The sequence below is a fragment of the Salmo trutta genome, unplaced genomic scaffold (assembly GCF_901001165.1).
Source record: "Salmo trutta unplaced genomic scaffold, fSalTru1.1, whole genome shotgun sequence".
Classification (NCBI taxonomy): domain Eukaryota; kingdom Metazoa; phylum Chordata; class Actinopteri; order Salmoniformes; family Salmonidae; genus Salmo; species Salmo trutta.
The window spans coordinates 36542-55476 of NW_021822908.1; the positions used below are offsets into that span (position 1 = coordinate 36542).

The 18935-nt window shown below is 45.7% G+C and overlaps 1 protein-coding gene across 4 annotated transcripts; it reads right to left on the reverse strand.

Moving 5' to 3' along the window:
• Positions 1 to 4709: 4709 nt before the first annotated feature.
• On the reverse strand, positions 4710 to 11748 carry LOC115186321 (RCC1 and BTB domain-containing protein 1-like). 4 transcript variants are annotated; one of them, XM_029746001.1, is made up of 12 exons: positions 11492 to 11748; positions 10254 to 10482; positions 9952 to 10102; positions 9609 to 9775; positions 8896 to 9054; positions 8643 to 8750; positions 8433 to 8575; positions 8144 to 8337; positions 7940 to 8066; positions 7241 to 7392; positions 6873 to 7003; positions 4710 to 6641 (listed from the first exon to the last, which is right to left on the reverse strand). In XM_029746001.1, the coding sequence occupies exons 1-12, from the start codon at positions 11506 to 11508 to the stop codon at positions 6501 to 6503; spliced, it is 1719 nt and encodes a 572-aa protein (XP_029601861.1). In that variant the 5' UTR covers positions 11509 to 11748; the 3' UTR covers positions 4710 to 6500. The 4 variants fall into 4 exon arrangements, with proteins under 4 accessions (XP_029601861.1, XP_029601864.1, XP_029601862.1 ...); XM_029746004.1 differs by having other exon boundaries at positions 6501 to 6641; positions 11625 to 11747; XM_029746002.1 differs by having other exon boundaries at positions 6501 to 6641; positions 8144 to 8334; positions 11492 to 11747.
• Positions 11749 to 18935: the final 7187 nt, after the last annotated feature.

Here is an 18935-nt window from a genome sequence, read left to right on the forward strand (position 1 = left end):
CTAAATAAATCACTGACAGTGTCACCAGCAAAGCACCATGACACCTCTTCCTCCATGCTTCACAGTGGGAACCACACATGCGGAGATCATCCGTTCACCTACTCTGCGTATTACAAAGACAATAGCTCACATTTGGACTAATCAGACCAAAGGACAAATTTCCACTTGTCTAATGTCCATTGCTCGAGTTTCTTGGCCCAAACAAGTCTCTTCTTTATTATTGGTGTCCTTTAGTACTGGTTTCTTTTCAGAAATTTGACCATGAAGGCCTGATTTTATGCATGGACACACCTACTCACTCCTCTAAACAGTTGATGTTGAGATGTCTGTTACTTGAACTCTGTGAAGCATTTATTTGGGCTACAATCTGAGGTGCAGTTAACTCTTAATAAACGTATCCTCTGCAGCAGAGGTAACTCTGGGTCTTCCTTTTCTGTGGCGGGCCTCATGAGAGCCAGTTTCATCAGCCCTTGAAGAAACTGTTAATGTTCTGCATTGACAGACCTTCATGTCTTAAGGTAATGAGGGACTGTTGTTACTCTTTGATTATTTGGGCTGTACTTGCCATAATATGGACTTGGTCTTTTACCAAATAGGGTTATCTTCTGTATACCACCCCTACCTTGTCACAACACAGCTTATTGGCTCAAATGCATTAAGGAAAGAAATTCCACAAATTAACTTTTAACAACCACACCTATTAATTGAAATGCAGTCCAGGTGACCATCTCATGAAGCTGGTTGAGAGAATGCAAGGAGTGTGCAAAGCTGTCATCAACTTAAAGGGTGGATTACTTTGAAGAATCTCAAATATAAAATACATTTTGATTTAACACATGATTCCATGTGTGTTTTCATGTCTTCACTATTCTACAATGTTTGAAAATAGTAAAAATAAAGATAAAACCCTGGAATGAGTAGGTGTCTTTTGACTGGTACTTAATAAATAAAACTAGATATTTTCCCCTAACCTTTACCACCTCTCTCCTAATTGGAGTAAAGTAATGAACAACACTTAGGCTTCTACTTCCAACTTATACATAGTGTCCGTAAAATATTTTCTTTAATCCCATCCTTCAGCTACCATCAACCCCTCCCATCTATCTCTGATACACATCCAGTTTGATTTCTATTTTGCCATATATTTTTAACATTTTTTTTGTACATTTTTGACATTTAGCAGACGCTCTTATCCAGAGCGACTTACAGTAGTGAATGCATACATTTTTTTTTTTTTTTTGTACTGGCCCACTGTGGGAATCGAACCCACAACCCTGGCGTTGCACACACCATGCTCACCCACTGAGCCACAGGGAAGACAACTGCTGTTTTACAAAAGTTCTGAAACTACACTGCTCAAAAAAATAAAGGGACCACTTAAACAACACAATGTAACTCCAAGTCAATCACACTTCTGTGAAATCAAACTGTCCACTTAGGAAGCAACACTGATTGACAATAAATGTCACATGCTGTTGTGCAAATGGAATAGACAACAGGTGGAAATTATAGGCAATTAGCAAGACACCCCCAATAAAGGAGTGCTTCTGCAGGTGGGGACCACAGACCACTTCTCAGTTCCTATGCTTCCTGGCTGATGTTTTGGTCACTTTTGAATGCTGGCGGTGCTTTCACTCTAGTGGTAGCATGAGACGGAGTCTACAACCCACACAAGTGGCTCAGGTAGTGCAGGTCATCCAGGATGGCACATCAATGCGAGCTGTGGCAAGAAGGTTTGCTGTGTCTGTCAGCGTAGTGTCCAGAGCATGGAGGAACTACCAGGAGACAGGCCAGTACATCAGGAGACGTGGAGGAGGCCGTAGGAGGGCAACAACCCAGCAGCAGGACCGCTACCTCCGCCTTTGTGCAAGGAGGAGCAGGAGAAGCACTGCCAGAGCCCTGCAAAATGACCTCCAGCAGGCCACAAATGTGCATGTGTCTGCTCAAACGGTCAGAAACAGACTCCATGAGGGTGGTATGAGGGCCTCGACATCCACAGGTGGGGTTTGTGCTTACAGCCCAACACCGTGCAGGACGTTTGGCATTTGCCAGAGAACACCAAGATTGGCAAATTCGCCACTGGCGCCCTGTGCTCTTCACAGATGAAAGCAGGTTCACACTGAGCACGTGACAGAGTCTGGAGATGCCATGGAGAACGTTCTGCTGCCTGCAACATCCTCCAGCATGAACGGTTTGGCGGTGGGTCAGTCATGGTGTGGGGTGGCATTTCTTTGGGGGGCCGCACAGCCCTCCATGTGCTCGCCAGAGGTAGCCTGACTGCCATTAGGTACCGAGATGAGATCCTCAGACCTCTTGTGAGGCCATATGCTGGTGCGGTTGGCCCTGGGTTCCTCCTAATGCAAGACAATGCTAGACCTCATGTGGCTGGAGTGTGTCAGCAGTTCCTGCAAGAGGAAGGCATTGATGCTATGGACTGGCCCAGACCTGAATCCAATTGAGCACATCTGGGACATCATGTCTCGCTCCATCCACCAACGCCACGTTGCACCACAGACTGTCCAGGAGTTGGCAGATGCTTTAGTCCAGGTCTGGGAGGAGATCCCTCAGGAGACCATCCGCCACCTCATCAGGAGCATGCCCAGGCATTGTAGGGAGGTCATACAGGCACGTGGAGGCCACACACACTACTGAGCCTCATTTTGACTTGTTTTAAGGACATTACACCAAAGTTGGATCAGCCTGTAGTGTGGTTTTCCACTTTAATTTTGAGTGTGACTCCAAATCCAGACCTCCATGGGTTGATAAATTGGATTTCCATTGATTATGTTTGTGATTTTGTTGTCAGCACATTCAACTCTGTAAAGAAAAAAGTATTTAATAAGATTATTTATTTCATTCAGATCTAGGATGTGTTGTTTAAGTGTTCCCTTAATTTTTTTGAGCAGTATATATACATTTTACATTAGTTATCTTGTTTTTAATCACACCCTTCAGCTCCACTCAACCCCTCCCATCTATCTCTTAACGCCATCCATTTTGTATTTACATTTGCCATATTTTTCAATTGTGCTGTGATGCTTCACAAAAGTTCTGAATCTTTCTATTCACATAGTTTCTACAGATTGTAAATTAAAGATACATTTTTGCCAAAAGTATTGACGATGACTTTTCAAATCACCCAGTAGTGCTATCTGCAGAGTTAGCTCCAGGTAAATGTTGCACTTCAACCATTCATGGACCTGTGACCAAAAACAAGCTACATATGGACAGTACCAAAACAAATGGTCTAATGATTCTGTCTTTTTGGAACAAAATCTGCAGAGCTGGGGAGGTTGTATTCCCCCATAGATCTAAAACATTCAATTGGTCGCAAGAATTTTGTGTAATTTAAATTGAAAAATTCAAAGTTTTGAATCCGGTGTTTTGCATATGGGTTCATGAAAAAAAAAAAGTTTTCAACTATTTTGTAATCGATATGGCACAGCTGTCAATTTTTTGGTCCTTAAATGAAACTGGTGTGTGTGTATATATAGTTTTTTAATCACAATTTTGGTCAAATGCATGGCCAGCAGACAAGCTCCTTACTTTTCCCTTCTTCCCCTACTGTTCTGTGGACATGCATCAGCAAGTCACATTAGGAGGCTGCAGGTTTTAAGGTGGAGATATGGTTCTTCTGTTGTAGTCATGCTGCCATGCAATAAAGAAATTGAATAATTTATCTGAGCAAACCAGAAACCTTTCAATATATACATTGACACAATACATAGGAAAATTGTGCTGGACTATGGTAGATGAGGAATCAATTATCTTTTTAGACTGTTAAGAGTATTTACCTGGTCAATGTGTATTATGTCTGTTTGTAACAGTGTGTTTTATATGTGAAATAATTTTCAAATAACCGAAAGTGAGACGTTGTAATCTGAATAAAGGGAAGAAGGCCATTCTTGAACACGGGGTGAGACATTCTTACTAATCTGCTAGAGAACCAGTTCGGAATGTAATAACTTTTGTATGACTGACGCCTTTAGTGAGGTCTAACGCTTTAATATGTAATCATTTCTGCCCTCCGAATTCAAATTCATTATATAAATAGGCCCGTTTAATTTTGTCTGGCTTGCCGTTCCAAATAAAATTGAATATTTTTGCTCATGTAATTTATAAAACTAGGTTTTATAAAGGTGTACGCAAGACCATAAGCAAATATGTAAACTGTGATATGACTAAAGAGTTAATCAGGGTAGCAATATCTTTTTGCCAACTTCCTATTAAAATTGGAGTGAGTTAATTTCTTTCTTTTGGGAAATGTATACCGAGTATGTCCACATCACCGTCAGACCATTTTATTGGTAAGCTACACGGTAACGCAAGTTGTATTTTGTGATCCAATACGTAATATAGTACACGTATCATAATTTGGTTTTAATCCAGAGAGGTTAGGAAAATGATCTAGATCGCCTATGAGGTTGTGCAGGGATCCTTATTGTTGATTTAAAAGAACATGAGTCGTCAGGGTACAATGGCACCTTTTATTTTTAAGTCCTGGATTTCTAAAACCTTTGATATTATTGTTGGATCTGATTTAAATAGTGAATATTTTGATGGCAATAATAAATAGATATGCCGATAGTGGACAACCTCGTTTTACTTCTCTTGACAGTTTAAAACTTTGAGTAGCCATTATTTGCTATTTTACATCTAATGTTACTATACTTAATTTTAACCCATTTTATAACAGATTCTCAAATTTAAATATTTCAGGCATTTATTTATAAACTCCAGTCAACTTTATCAAAAGCCTATTCAAAGTCAGCTATGAATACCAGGCCTTATTTTTCAGTGTTCTGTTTCCAGTACTTGTCTTATATTATCTCCAATATGCCAACCATGTAAAAAATGCACAATGCATCACAATGTTTCTGTGGTAACGGAGACTGCATACACGGTAAACGCTGCATATGTCGGCTCAGTCGAAAATTACCGCTATAGAGCTGAACTTCGGAGGTGGGATTGAATCGAGCCCTTGTGTTTTGCAACCAGTCTTACACCCACCTCCAGCCTACCACCCTTTTCTTTGACTCTCACTTATACTCCACCCACTGATCTGACACTTTCGGCTCTGCCCACAGAGCTTTTATCCAACAGATCAACTGTGTGCTGCCCTCAGAACAGGATCCAATAAGGACAACTCCATTGAGCTGGTCATTTGTATTGGTCATATTGAGGAAAGTTAACTGGCACTCCACTCCATAGAAATGAATTACTGACAGTTGGAATCATATAAACTCAACTGGAATCTCAGCAGCTCCTCACAACAAAGCAGCCTTCACCCAGCTTTCTCACACTCAGTGTGTGTAACTAAATATCTACAAGTTGTCTTTAATGAACATAAAAAATAGGTGATTATCATTTCTGTATAATAGTTCTGTACAGCTGAGATATAGTCCAAACATTACTGAAAAGTAACAATACCTTAAACGTCTGAAGTCATCTGTAACATCTTTCAATATAGGCTGAAAATATTGCATTTAAAAGCCCAGCCAACCCAATGTGCTCCACAGACAATGTTCTCCAAGAACTCTCTCATGGAGTTTACATTGACCCCATGCACAGGTTTTTTTGTTGCTCTTTTAAGGAATGATGTGATTTCACAAATGGAAAATTTTTATTGTGTTGGAGGTTGAACTGTGTTGGAGACATTAGATCGGTGAGCAGCTGCTCTTGATCATTGTCACGAAGCCACACCTGTCCCAGTCATGTTAGAAGTTCAGAACAAGAAGGTGGGCAGTCAAATTTAAAAATCATAAAATAATGAGGATTTCTATAGTCCTAATCAAGGTGTAGATTACATCTCACATTCCAGTGATCAAACTTGTAAACAAGGTAACATGGGATTTCTGTTAATGTGACTCCGTGCAGCCAATGGCAATGTCCGCTTTAGGTATAAGGCCGGGAACCACTTGTGGATCTGACAGCTCTAGCGCAGTTCCACCTCCGACACCCCAAAAACAACCCCTACGCAGATGTTGGCTAAAGCAGATCTGATTGAATCAATCCCTAGACTAATAACCTGAGACCCACTGTTCAATTGGAACACTGAAGACCGCCATCTGTCAGTAGTGACAAGTTACATATATCAATCTCACACAGGCTTTCCCAGAACCCACTGCACCATATCAGAAAGTGCAAACGTGCTCCTCACTCGTCAAGAACTCAATCCACACATATGATTGGAAGGAAAAAAGGGAAACAAAATACTTGCAAAGAATTCTGTCCTCAAAGCTGCAAGATGTAACTACCAACCCGCAGAGGGAGATGATATAAATATCTACTAACTGAACAGTTCTGTAACACCCCTTATACAGGGGTTAGGGTAACTGCTTAACATCCTTTGCCACCCATCTCATGTGCAGTAAACAGACAACCACTGGCAGACGCTACAGCTAACGGAACAGCCTGGTGGCTCGTATCAGACGGCAGACCAGAGCGTGGTTAGCCTAGCGTAGCTCCCTGTGATGGAGACAGATGAGCCGGTTCAGCGGTCAGTTCTTGAAGGCTCCACAGCGGCTGGCTCGGCAGATGAACTCTTTGAGAAGGTTGCCTTCGATCTGCCAGAAGGCTGCAGTCTGGGTCACCTCCGTCAGGTGGTTCACACAGAACTTAAAGCAGAACTCCTCCAGGTCCTAGATACGCCACATGGTTAAACAGGAAATATGAAGTTAGCACTTGTCCAATAACAAACGCTCGCTTTAGTTCTCCTTTGCTATGGTGTGCCCCAATGAACACAACCCTGGTAGAGTAGACTTGGTAGAAGTTGCTCCTAGCCACTGGTACAGGGTCAGGTGTGTTAATCCGCCTAAAGGTTAAGATTGGGTGAAGGGTTACCTGTTGCTAGGTGTGGAAGCGGGACTGACCTCTGCGTCGTAGCGCACGGCAGCAGCGAGCAGAGAGAAGGCGTTCTCTATGGTGATGCCTCTCTTGATGATGTGCTGACAGAGACGCTTCAGGCGGTTCTCACAGTAGGATGTGGCCAGGTCCAGCAGACCTAACAACCATAGACAGTCTGGATCACTGTTGGCTTGGGATGTTTGCATACATTGTTTGCTTAGTTATGTGTATATTGAATCTGCGTTGTTTCTGGACTTTTATAAATCAATGAGCCTTGGTCTACAGATGAGGTACACCCCAATATGAGCTTGACTGGGAGCACTGTCACAGCCTTTAACCCGCCCCTATTGATGGATTGCCTTGTCAGTAAGGCATGGCTAGGTGGGGGACTGACCAATAGCATCCTCTGGGGGCAGGTCTATGTTGTCTGTGTAGAGGAACTCTAGGAAGGAGCGGTAGACGGGGTAGGTGAACTGGTCGATCTCTATCACCTCCTTCATGTCTTCATTCCAATGGGACTGGAACATGGACCTGAAGTGCTCACACCTAGCAGTGCAGAGGGGTAGAGAGGACAGCTGTTAGCGTCACTAAATATCCTCAATTTAAAGAGATAGTTCAGGATTTTGGCAATGAGGCCTGTTATCTACACGAACTTGTGGATACCATTTAAGCATGCTAGCTGTACCCAAACACTTTGAGTCTTTGTGCCAAGTTAGTTAGCATTGGCACACGATTCTACCTCTAACTTCCCTCATACTGGACGCAAATACATAGAAATATTATCCACAAGTTCACCTGACTGAGGAAGTAGATAAGGGGCTTCATACCAAAATCCTGAACTCTCTCTTTAAGTGTCTTTGAAAAGCACTAATGTAAAACCAGTGTTCTTTAATATTATTTTCATAATGCCACATTTACTCATTCACTAGGAAAGATAAACTTGGGTCTGGTAAAACAACTTGACTCAATAATACACCATTCAACTTCAAACTTTCCCAATAATCCAAAAAGGTATTTAGATTTGGAAAGCATTTATTGATAGCTGGGTAATTTGATCTTGCTGTGTTAGAGCCCAGTGAGCAACCTGCCTGACCTGATCTTGAGCACAGCCTTGTGCACATGGATGTATTTGCCATCCACGCTGAACTTGAGGTCGGCCGTCTCTGGGCTGTCAAACTCCTTCTTTAAAGACTGGGACACTGTCAGGAAGTCATCATGCTCTGGAGAGAACACAATCACAATGAAAGTCATCACGCTCTGCCAAAAGGAGAGGACGTACTCAGTCACACACCCTTACCCATAGAGAGCAGCCTCCACATGACGGAGGGCGTGGCGAAGCAAGCAAAAACGTCATCAGTGCAGGAGAAGTGTGTGAGGAAGGGCAAGACGATGGACTGACCCCTACACTGGCCCCACATGTACACCTGGCCACTCTGAGTCTTAGCTGCTGAGGTGTGTGTGGAGTGGCATGCTGCAATCTCTACAATCCTGCTGGGGAGGGAGGACATCTGTATTCAGAGAATGCCTCATCTCTTTCTCAGCCATGATGTGTACTGTGTCTGCCTGTGTATATACACATTTCTCACCTCTCCTTCTCAGCCATGATCTGGACTGGGCTGAGTTGGTTGCTCTTGTTGCCTGTGCCCAGCTGGCCATAGGTGTTTGTCCCCCAGGCATACAGCAGCCCCTCGTCCGTTAGGGCCAAGGAGTGGGCATAGCCAGACACTATCTGAACGGGAAGAGAGGGGTTCATGTTAGTGGAGGTAGTGTGTGTGTGTGTGTGTGCGTGCGCTCACCTGTAGCACACAGAGACCCTGCAGGCCCACCAGGCGACAAGGTGTCAGCTGATTCCCGTTGTTGCCTAGCCCCAGTTGGCCGTTTCCGTTATAGCCCCAGCCGTACACCTGAGAGAAACAAACGCACAAACATACTCTCTTAGGTGTCCTGCAAAGTTGCTGCATACTTGTGAACCTACTAAGTTAAAGTACACCTGCTGATTGAATACAACACATATTTAATATCAAACCCACGTTCAAACTGGTCACTCACCTCTCCATTCTCGACCACAGCCAGAGAGGAGGTTTGACCACAGGTGATGCTGACGACCACCTTGTTCTGCAGACAGTTGGACACTCTCCTGGGGGTGGGCTGGTTGGCCGTGGACCCTGACCCCACCTGGCCACAGTTATTGTAGCCCCAAGCATACACCTGGACAGGGAGGTCAGACAATCACATTTCACTGAATAACTTGATTTTCTTCAGGTTTAATAATATAGTGCAAAACACTATAGAACATCTAACAGCAATACAAGTCCAGCCCACTTCCCTGATAATACAAGAGGTTCATTCTAGAGTGGTGACAGTCACTGGACCAGTGACATAAAGCTGATTCAGTGAAAGAACAGAGGGTAACAATAGGGCCTTTATAACAGAGCTTAGATTTACCGGGTCACAGTAAGTTGGTTTAAACTAGGGCACGGTGGTAAGGGGGCTTAGAGCAGTGTTTCTCAATCCATGGTCTGTGGAATGTTGTTGGCCAGCCCCTCAGATGTTTCTGACAGACACAAGTGTTATTTTCAATATAAGCAGAACCCCACAGACCCCCCCCCCCCCCTACACACACACACACACACACACACACACACCTCTCTCCTTTCATCTTTTAACCTCTCCAGCATTAATAGGGATCATGGGGTGAGGAGTCACAAGCCACCTACCTCCCACTACCCCTCACTTTGCCTCTCCATCCTTCCTTCTCTCACCTCTCCAGTGTTGGTCAGGGCCAGGGAGTGATGTGAACCACAGGCCACTTCCGTCACCCTCTTGTTGAGCAGGCTGGCAGACACCAGCACAGGAGCGACCCCCTGGTTGGTGGTCCCGTTCCCCAGCTGACTGTAGCCATTGTGACCCCAGGCAAACAGCTCGCCCTCTGACACACAATGGAGGAATCGGTGAGTTAGAAACCCCAAATAGTGGTAGAAATACTTTGAACAGACATCATGGATAGGGATTAGGGAATCATGTCAGCTCTATTGAAGACATTTCTATGTCCAACGTTCTGTGTCATCCTCTTGAACGTTGTATCCCTGTTATGTGCTGTAGTACCCTCAGTGGCCAGGAGGATGTGGGGTCCGCTGCCATAGCTGAGGCTGACCACTTTCCTCCCACTCAGAAAGTCCAGCTTCTTAGGTAGGATGGTGCTTTGGCTATCCCCTGTTCCCAGGCAGTTACTGCAGTTCAGCCCAAACACAAACACCTAAGGAAGAGAGAGAGAGATGGGTCACTGTTTGAAACAAGCAGACACCAGTCAGCATGTGCTGTGCAGAGTGCATGTGTATTCCAGAAGAGAGACCTAGGGGTCACTCCAGATAAAACACACTGACTACACCAATCATCTGACCACTTACGTCATCATTGTGGGTGATGTAGATGACCTCGTTGGCGGAGGTTCCAAACACGCAGGCCTGTCGTATGGACGAGAGCTCCTCGCCTTCCATCAGGCTAAACAGCGGCCATTTTGTCACATCCACCATAGTGCGCCTTGATCTCCGTTGCAACGTTGGAGGGGTGTGTCCCCGGCTACAGGGAGGAGCAGGTGCGTGGTCTTGGTGGGTGATGCTATCCCTGCTTTTCACACTAAATATTAGACAAGAGACATCGAGAGAACACACAGACAGACCGAGAGCTTACACAACCACCAGAGAACACACAACTCAAAGTCAGAGATCAAACACACACGCATTCACAATAATCAGAGCACATGTGGGCACAAACAGTCACACACACACACACATACTGTATAACTCAGATACTCTGCAACCTCAGACCACCTTTCATTTCCATTAGTGTTTTGAGTTGGTGAAATTGAGCAGACAGAACAGAGAGAACAGATCATTGTCCTGGCCTATAATCTCTAAACGTTTCCAGATTATAATTTAATCTGTTCCCCACGAACTGCAGAGTTTCACATTTTTATTCTGTCCCAGCACAAACCCCAGTAATTGCCAAGCACTATATGAATCTGGTGTGTTAGTGTTGGGGTGGAATAAATATGCGCAATCCGAGGAACAGATTTGGAAACACTGACCTTACATGTGGTGGGTTCTATCTCCAGTGAGCTGAGACATAGGTAAAAAAATAAATAAGTTGATACTGTTTTAAAGTAGGCAGCTAGGCTGGGAATAGTTGCTCAGTTAGAGCTTTGCTTTAGGATCGATTGCAGACCCTTGATCTCACCCCTAGGGATTACCACACAAACATGTCAATCGAAAAAGATCAAGACTAGAGCCAATTTTCTGACTCTACACAAGCAAAACTGTCAACTAGCCAGTTTAGTATATCAGAAAGGAGAGTAAATAATGTTAATGCTACAACCCGAAAACGCATTCACATTTTCTTGAGTCTATTGATGAAATTAGTAGCTAGTGGAACTAGCTAGCTAAACAACTTTAGCTGATTAGTTAGCCATCTAAAGTTACCTATACAGTGATCAGAGATTTCACAGTGCCACACTCGCCTTAAATTACTGTGGACCTGGCTAGATACGTTATCTAGAAAGCAAGCCATCAAAACATTCTAGTTGTAGCTAAGCTAGCTACTGCTAGTAAACGAGTATGCCAGCTGACAACAACGTGCATTCACTGACCTATAAGAGCGTTCCATAGTCAATAATGACAACTTTTCCGGGGAGGAAAACAAAATAGATAAAAATAAAAGTATGTTTAAAAGCGTAACACCACCAAGCCTACCTATGAGATGCGTTAGTTTGGTGCTATTACCAATGGACGGGTAGCTAGCCTCCCGGTCACTGAAAGGCTTTCTCCTGCCGCCAGTACCACCTCCTCTCCGATAATGTTAGCTGCTCCCTCGGTTGTTGATGTTGGTGTGTCCGGAAGTGAGAGCCAATACGTCACGTGATCAACATTCAAACAACAGAGGCCCAACTCGATGGGAAATCTGTCTCCCTCCAGCAGATGGCATTGTTTCGCCCAGTTGTTACGAGTGCGCTGATAGAAGTAAGACACGTGACATTACTGCAACTTTTAGAAAAAACACCTTTATCAGTCTCGAGATAGCTATGCATATTCATGACATGAGGCTAGTAGCATAGCATCTCTCAATTGAATACAAGCGGTTGACACCAACAACCCTCATGGAGAATTCAAAAAAGGATTATCCACCAACCTAAAGAAAAGACAGGAGGGAGCTAGATCGTGGACAATGACTCCCATTGTTGGGGCGGAGAGATGTATTTCGTCAATATACCTTAAATAAATAGGACAAAGGTCACTAGATGGCTGTCTGACCATAAAATAACCACCCCCAAAACATATGCTAAATATTTGCATTTCTCAACATAATCCTTTTATTTCAGGTTTTGCAAGAAGCTTGATCGCTCTCCTGATCCAGTTTTACTCTCAGTTAATCATGGGGGTTATCAGGTGATTCAGTGGGTGATTATTTTCTTTTGTTTGCTCTAATCTACGTCAGAGCAGAGGTGAATTTAATCTTGACTCTGCCCTTCTGTCTATTTGTTTGATTAAACAAGCACGTTTCACTCCTCATGTTGTCCCATCCATCTTCCATTTTTTTTGTAGCTCTGAAATAAAAACTAACCACACAAACAACTTATCAACTCATTGAATTATTTAGTCGCACTTCAGCTGGTGCCACAGGTATAACCAGGTGAAGCTACTGCCATGGTTACCATTCCCAGTGATTGAAATCCCAGTCAGCTGGGTAGCTCAGTCCAAGGGAGATAGAGCTGGTTAAGAAAGCTGCATGCAAACACATGAAAATAAGTAGATGTTATCTCCTTATTTGGTTGACTGTTCAGTGGCATTCAGCTATGCTTGTAGGACCATCCTTTTCAGCACAGAGGTGTAATGGCAAGCAACTGGGTCACAAACCAACACTACGAAGAGGAATCAGGACCTTGCTGAAAACTGAATACATTTCAAGGCCTTGGATCCTTAACCGATCTGCTTCACTATTAAGGGAAAAGCTTGGATTGACTCCAACCATCAGAGATCTGCAGAAACCTCCATCCTTCATAAAAACCTCAATATCCTGTCTGTTGTGGGCCTGACCCTGTGCAGACTGTCTCACATGCATACATCCAAAGTGGTTCTAGTGGCCTGGACGGGGCAATGAAGTCCACCCCTCCACTGTCTTCAGAAGGTTGACCCCCCATCATGGGCTTCAATGTTTGCTCGTTGGAGCTGGACTCTGGCCCGGAGCTTACCGTGTGGGACATAGGGGGATATGCAAGCCCTGTGGAAAGACCACATGGAGGGCTGCAATGCCCTGGTGTTGGAGTAGACTGGGGGAGGCATTGGGGAGAGTGCTTGGGGACGAGAGGGTGCGGGGGGTCTCCCTTGGTGTTGGTCTCCCTTGGTGTTGGACCTCGCCAAGGCCATGGGGCTCCAGGAAGTGATGGATGGACAGGAGCAGTCCTGGGACAGACTGGGAGGTGCAGATGCCCTGGGCTCACTGGCCACACTCAGACTGCTGAGGGGTAACACACACACGGATATGAAACACATTCACAAATACACAATGCAAACAGATCAATAGACAAGGTATGGGTGCCCATACGGTTTGGGTTAAATGCGAAAGACATTTCAGTTGTGCAATTGACTAAGTATCCTCTTGCCCTTTCATACTCATACACACACACACACACACACACACAGAACTAAAAGGGTAGGCACACAACCAATATGAGGATGTGAAGCTTTTCATAAGCATACTGTGTTCCTATGACTATAACTAGCTCCATGCCTCAATGTATCAGGCCAGTAGGTTATTTTAATATAGAACCAGTTGTGACATTCACTCTAAAGGAAACCGTTCAAATGGGACTTGAGAATTGTTTTCAGAGAAGATTGGAATGAAATAGCTACTTATCAAAAGGACAAAAAGCCATTGGGATTATCCACCCTTTCTTATGCTCATTGTGACAATTATACATTAAACTCATCTCACAGCAATGTCACTTGAGTGCCACTAATTTTTATTATTGACAGAAGATGCAGTACCCCTCTACACCACAATGTGGTCTAACTCAACCCTGCTGGTTAGTTTCTCCCTGGAAGTTGGATCAATGGTTACTGCTGATTTACGTATTGACACTGCCAGTCTGAAGGGACTGGTGACATACAATGACTTTAACATAAAACCTTTAGTCGTACTTTCAGTAAAGCCTATGATTATTGATTGGCATTTTACGTCAGGTATATTTCTCTAGGTACCATGGACAGCAACTCAATCACATACGTGAGCATACAGTCACTTTGTCCCTTAATACGACACATTCTCTCTCCCCTTTCCCCCCCCCAGACACACATGCCTTGATTTTAGTGTACAAATCAGAACACTTGCAGCAGTGAGGATCCAACGGCTAACAGGAAGTTTATTTTGGTTAGGATCAGTAATACAGAGACTATGTCCTGAGGGCGAGATGGGAGGAAGTGATATCATAATCCCCTTATTGGTTAGCAGAATGTGGCATTGATGGGTTTGTTTGTGGTGAATGTAGGTATGGGTGGATATGTCATAATGGGTTACAATGATCAGCCCATAGAATTAGGAAATAGAATATTATTAATAGGATCTCTATGGCTCAGCCAATAAAATAGGAGTAGAACAATTACTACAGCAGAGAGCAGCATTGACTAATCCCGTGGCAGACTCCAGTAATTAGGGAGACATCACACACACCAATTTCAGATGCGCCAACAGCTTCTAGCATTTTGTTTTTTTTCATAATACATCTGAGAAAAAAACTTGTTTGTTTCGTAGAAATGAAAAACAAAAAAGGCACAATGTCAATGAATTTCAACTCATTCTCGTGTTTAATATGCACAAGAGTTGAAAGTATCAGTGAGCCACCTTAAAGAGAAGAATTCAATCAAAAATTTATAAAAAAGATATAAACATTGGAGGCCAAAACGCAGTCTGTTGCTATTTCTCTCTATTCTCTTATTTAAAACAACTTTTCTCCAGCAAGTAAAAATCTTGCAAGTAACATAAGCTTGTATGGTTTTCCGATACAAGACAAAGAAATTGTAATTCTTTAAAGTGGCTCGGCCCGTCTAGGCGGATAGTTCATGACTGTACACCCCCCCCCCCTAAGGTTTTGTTCATTAGCAATAAACTAGTCCCTTTCCCACCCCTTCCCCTAATCCAAACCCACTCCTGCCTCCCCCTACCCACTGTCTATCAGTAGTTAGCAGCCTAAATGGCCCATTCAAACATACAGCTGCAAAAGAGTATTATGCCTTGTGGTGGCAGAGTAGCAACTTATTTGACCATCTACAGTAGTGACCAGATGACTGGACCTACTTTTCGTGGGTGAGACTTCACCTAGAAATGCCCCATTGCTACTGCTGCCAGGCTTCCATTGAAAATAACGACTTCCCTGCTTTTGCTGTGCACTGTTTGAACAGGTCATAAACAGAGGAAAACAAGTCCAGACCAGAGACCTAGGTCCTGGAGACCAACTGGGATGGCTCTGGGATGGGAAAATGACAGTCAGTCCCTGCAGATAGACAAGCAGGTTCATCAGCATGTCATCACAATACATATGAATGTTACAAAATAAAAGACAAAACAAAAATCAAAAAACTGAACACCCCGTCCGTCTGTCTTTCATCGTACGTAGGTTATCGTTCTGCAGAGTGAGTCCAGTTCCAACAATGACTTGTCAGCTGCAGCAGCTTTGTACAGGCATTATGGAAATATATATTTGTATATTCTCAAGAGACTCGTTTAAGAGATACACATTGCATTTTGTACAATTATTCAGGTTGTTGATGAAGTGACCAAAAAAAAAAAAAGTTCTGCAAAGTACAGAGCTCGTGTTCTATCCTCAGTCCCGTCTTCAGTATCCGTCTCTTTCCGCAGGAAGAGAGAAAAAAAAACTACCTCTCAGACGTGTGCATAAGACGAAATGATAAAAGTAAAAACGGCAAATCTGGAAGCTCCACAGCCTGGACCAGAACAAGCCAAGTAGAATTTTTTCAATTTCAACATAAAGTACATTTTTAAAAGAATGGGAGAATTTAAAAAGAGAAACCCCCCCCCCCCCCAAAAATCCCAGATTTGCCAAATGGTCCGTGCAAGCCGGAATCCTTGGGACGTCAATATCCCCCATTGAAGTAGACATTTAAAATGGGTAAGGGTAATGTTTAAGATTAGGGTTAAGGGTAGGGACGTCCCAAGGATCCCAGATAGCACTGAGCATTTCCAAATATAGGTTTGTTTGAGTTTGACTGTTCTGGTGTTGAAGAATTCAGGTGATATTCACCTGTCAACTACTTTGTTGGATATCCCAACAGAGACATCACTACCCGCCCTTCCACAGGACGTGACATCACTTGTGCAGCAGGATTTAATGTCCTCTGGGGAACAGGGCTACAGTAGCGATATTCCGTCACAATACCCGGAGGTATTTTCCTCCAACTTCGGGTTGCTTTTTTATTTTGCTCTCCCCTGAATTAGAGCAAAATTGCAAAACAATTGTATACTTCTTTATGTACGAGTTTTGCGGTATAAGTATATTTTTTACAAATTTCCTTTTTTTTTTCTTCTTTTTTTTTTTTTAGATACATACAAATCAATAACTCCACTCAAGAGAAGTGAAAAGGGAAAAAAAGGAAAAAGTAATAAAATGTTTCAGTCAGTCACAGAATCCTCTTCCTGCCTAAAGCCCGCCCTTTCCTGTCCTAAGTCTTTGGGAAGGGGGGTGGGGTCCGTGGCTATTCTTTGCTTAGCACTAACTAGGGTTAACGTCTTCAATTGGGGGGCACCGGGGTACTCGGCCATCACTACAGAGAGACAGAGTGCGAGTGTGTCCGTGGGGGGGGGGGGGGGGGGGGGGGGGGGCTGACTGTCCTGTGTCTGACTGAGTGTGTGACTGAGAGTGACTGACTGTGTGTCTGGGTGCGTGTGTGTGTCTGGGTGCGTGTGTGTGTGTGTCTGGGTGCGTGTGTGTGTGTGTCTGGGTGCGTGTGTGTGTGTCTGGGTGCGTGTGTGTGTGTCTGGGTGTCTGTCTGGCTGGGTGTCTGTCTGGCTGGCTGTGTGTGTGTGTGTCTGGCTGTGTGTGTGTGTCTGGCTGGCTGTGTGTGTGTCTGGCTGGCTGTGTGTGTGTGTGTGTGTGTGTCTGGCTGGGTGTGTGTGTGTGTGTGTCTGGCTGGGTGTGTGTGTGTGTGTGTCTGGCTGTGTGTGTGTGTGTGTGTGTGTCTGGCTGTGTGTGTGGGTGTGTGTGTGTCTGGCTGGGTGTGTGTGTGTCTGGCTGGGTGTGTGTGTGTCTGGCTGGGTGTGTGTGTGTCTGTGTGTGTGTGTGTGTGTGTGTGTGTGTGTGTGTGTGTCTGGCTGGGTGTGTGTGTCTGGCTGGGTGTGTGTGTGTGTGTGTGTGTGTGTGTCTGGCTGGGTGTGTGTGTGTGTGTGTCTGGCTGGGTGTGTGTGTGTGTCTGGCTGGGTGTGTGTGTGTGTGTCTGGCTGGGTGTGGGTGTGTGTGTGCGTGTCTGGCTGGGTGTGGGTGTGCGTGTCTGGCTGGGTGTGGGTGTGCGTGCGTGTGTGCGTGTCTGGCTGGGTGTGGGTGTGCGTGCGTGTGTGCGTGTCTGGCTGGGTGTGGGTGTGCGTGTGTGTGCATGTCTGGCTGGGTGTGGCTGTGCGTGTCTGGCTGGGTGTGGGTGTGCGTGTCTGGCTGGGTGTGGGTGTGCGTGTCTGGCTGGGTGTGGGTGTGCGTGTGTGTGCGCGTGTCTGGCTGGGTGTGGGTGTGCGTGTGTGTGCGCGTGTCTGGCTGGGTGTGGGTGTGCGTGTGTGTGCGTGTCTGGCTGGGTGTGGGTGTGCGTGCGTGTCTGGCTGGGTGTGGGTGTGCGTGTCTGGCTGGGTGTGGGTGTGTGTGTGCGCGTGTCTGGCTGGGTGTGGGTGTGCGTGTGTGTGCGCGTGTCTGGCTGGGTGTGGGTGTGCGTGTGTGTGCGCGTGTCTGGCTGGGTGTGGGTGTGCGTGTGTGTGCGTGTCTGGCTGGGTGTGGGTGTGCGTGTCTGGCTGGGTGTGGGTGTGCGTGTCTGGCTGGGTGTGGGTGTGTGTGCGTGTCTGGCTGGGTGTGGGTGTGCGTGTGTGTGCGTGTCTGGCTGGGTGTGGGTGTGCGTGTCTGGCTGGGTGTGGGTGTGCGTGTCTGGCTGGGTGTGGGTGTGCGCGTGTCTGGCTGGGTGTGGGTGTGTGTGGGTGTGTGTCTGGCTGGGTGTGGGTGTGTGTCTGGCTGGGTGTGGGTGTGTGTCTGGGTGGGTGTGCGTGTGTGTGTGTGTCTGGCTGGGTGTGGGTGGGTGTGCGTGTGTGTGCGTGTCTGGCTGGGTGTGGGTGTGCGTGTGTGTGCGTGTCTGGCTGGGTGTGGGTGTGCGTGTCTGGCTGGGTGTGGGTGTGCGTGTGCGTGTCTGGCTGGCTGGGTGTGGGTGTGTGTGTGCGCGTGTCTGGCTGGGTGTGGGTGTGTGTGTGCGCGTGTCTGGCTGGGTGTGGGTGTGTGTGTGCGCGTGTCTGGCTGGGTGTGGGTGTGTGTGTGTGCGCGCGTGTCTGGCTGGGTGTGGGTGTGTGTGTGCGCGTGTCTGGCTGGGTGTGTGTGTGCGTGTGTCTGGCTGGGTGTGTGTGTGTGTGTGTGTGTGTGTGCGTCTGGCTGGGTGTGTGTGTGTGTGTGTGTGTGCGTCTGGCTGGGTGTGTGTGTGTGTGTGTGTGTGCGTCTGGCTGGGTGTGTGTGTGTGCGTCTGGCTGGGTGTGTGTGTGTGTGTGTGTGTGTGTGTCTGGGTGTGTGTGTGTGTGTGTCTGGCTGGGTGTGGGTGTGTGTGTGTGTGTGTGTGTGTCTGGCTGGGTGTGTGTGTGTGTGTGTGTGTGTGTGTGTGTCTGGCTGGGTGTGTGTGTGTGTGTGTGTGTGTCTGGCTGGGTGTGTGTGTGTGTGTGTGTCTGGCTGGGTGTGTGTGTGTGTGTGTGTGTGTGTGTGTGTGTCTGGCTGGGTGTGTGTGTGTGTGTGTGTCTGGCTGGGTGTGTGTGTGTGTGTGTCTGGCTGGGTGTGTGTGTGTGTGTCTGGCTGT

Excerpts from the sequence above, each read along its gene's own strand:
- LOC115186321 (XM_029746001.1), bottom strand. Across the intron at positions 9,776-9,951 it reads CATCCTCCTGGCCACTGAGG|AGGGCGAGCTGTTTGCCTGG; the intron begins GTACTACAGCAC and ends ATTGTGTGTCAG. Across the intron at positions 8,576-8,642 it reads AGGGTCTCTGTGTGCTACAG|ATAGTGTCTGGCTATGCCCA; the intron begins GTGAGCGCACGC and ends CTTCCCGTTCAG.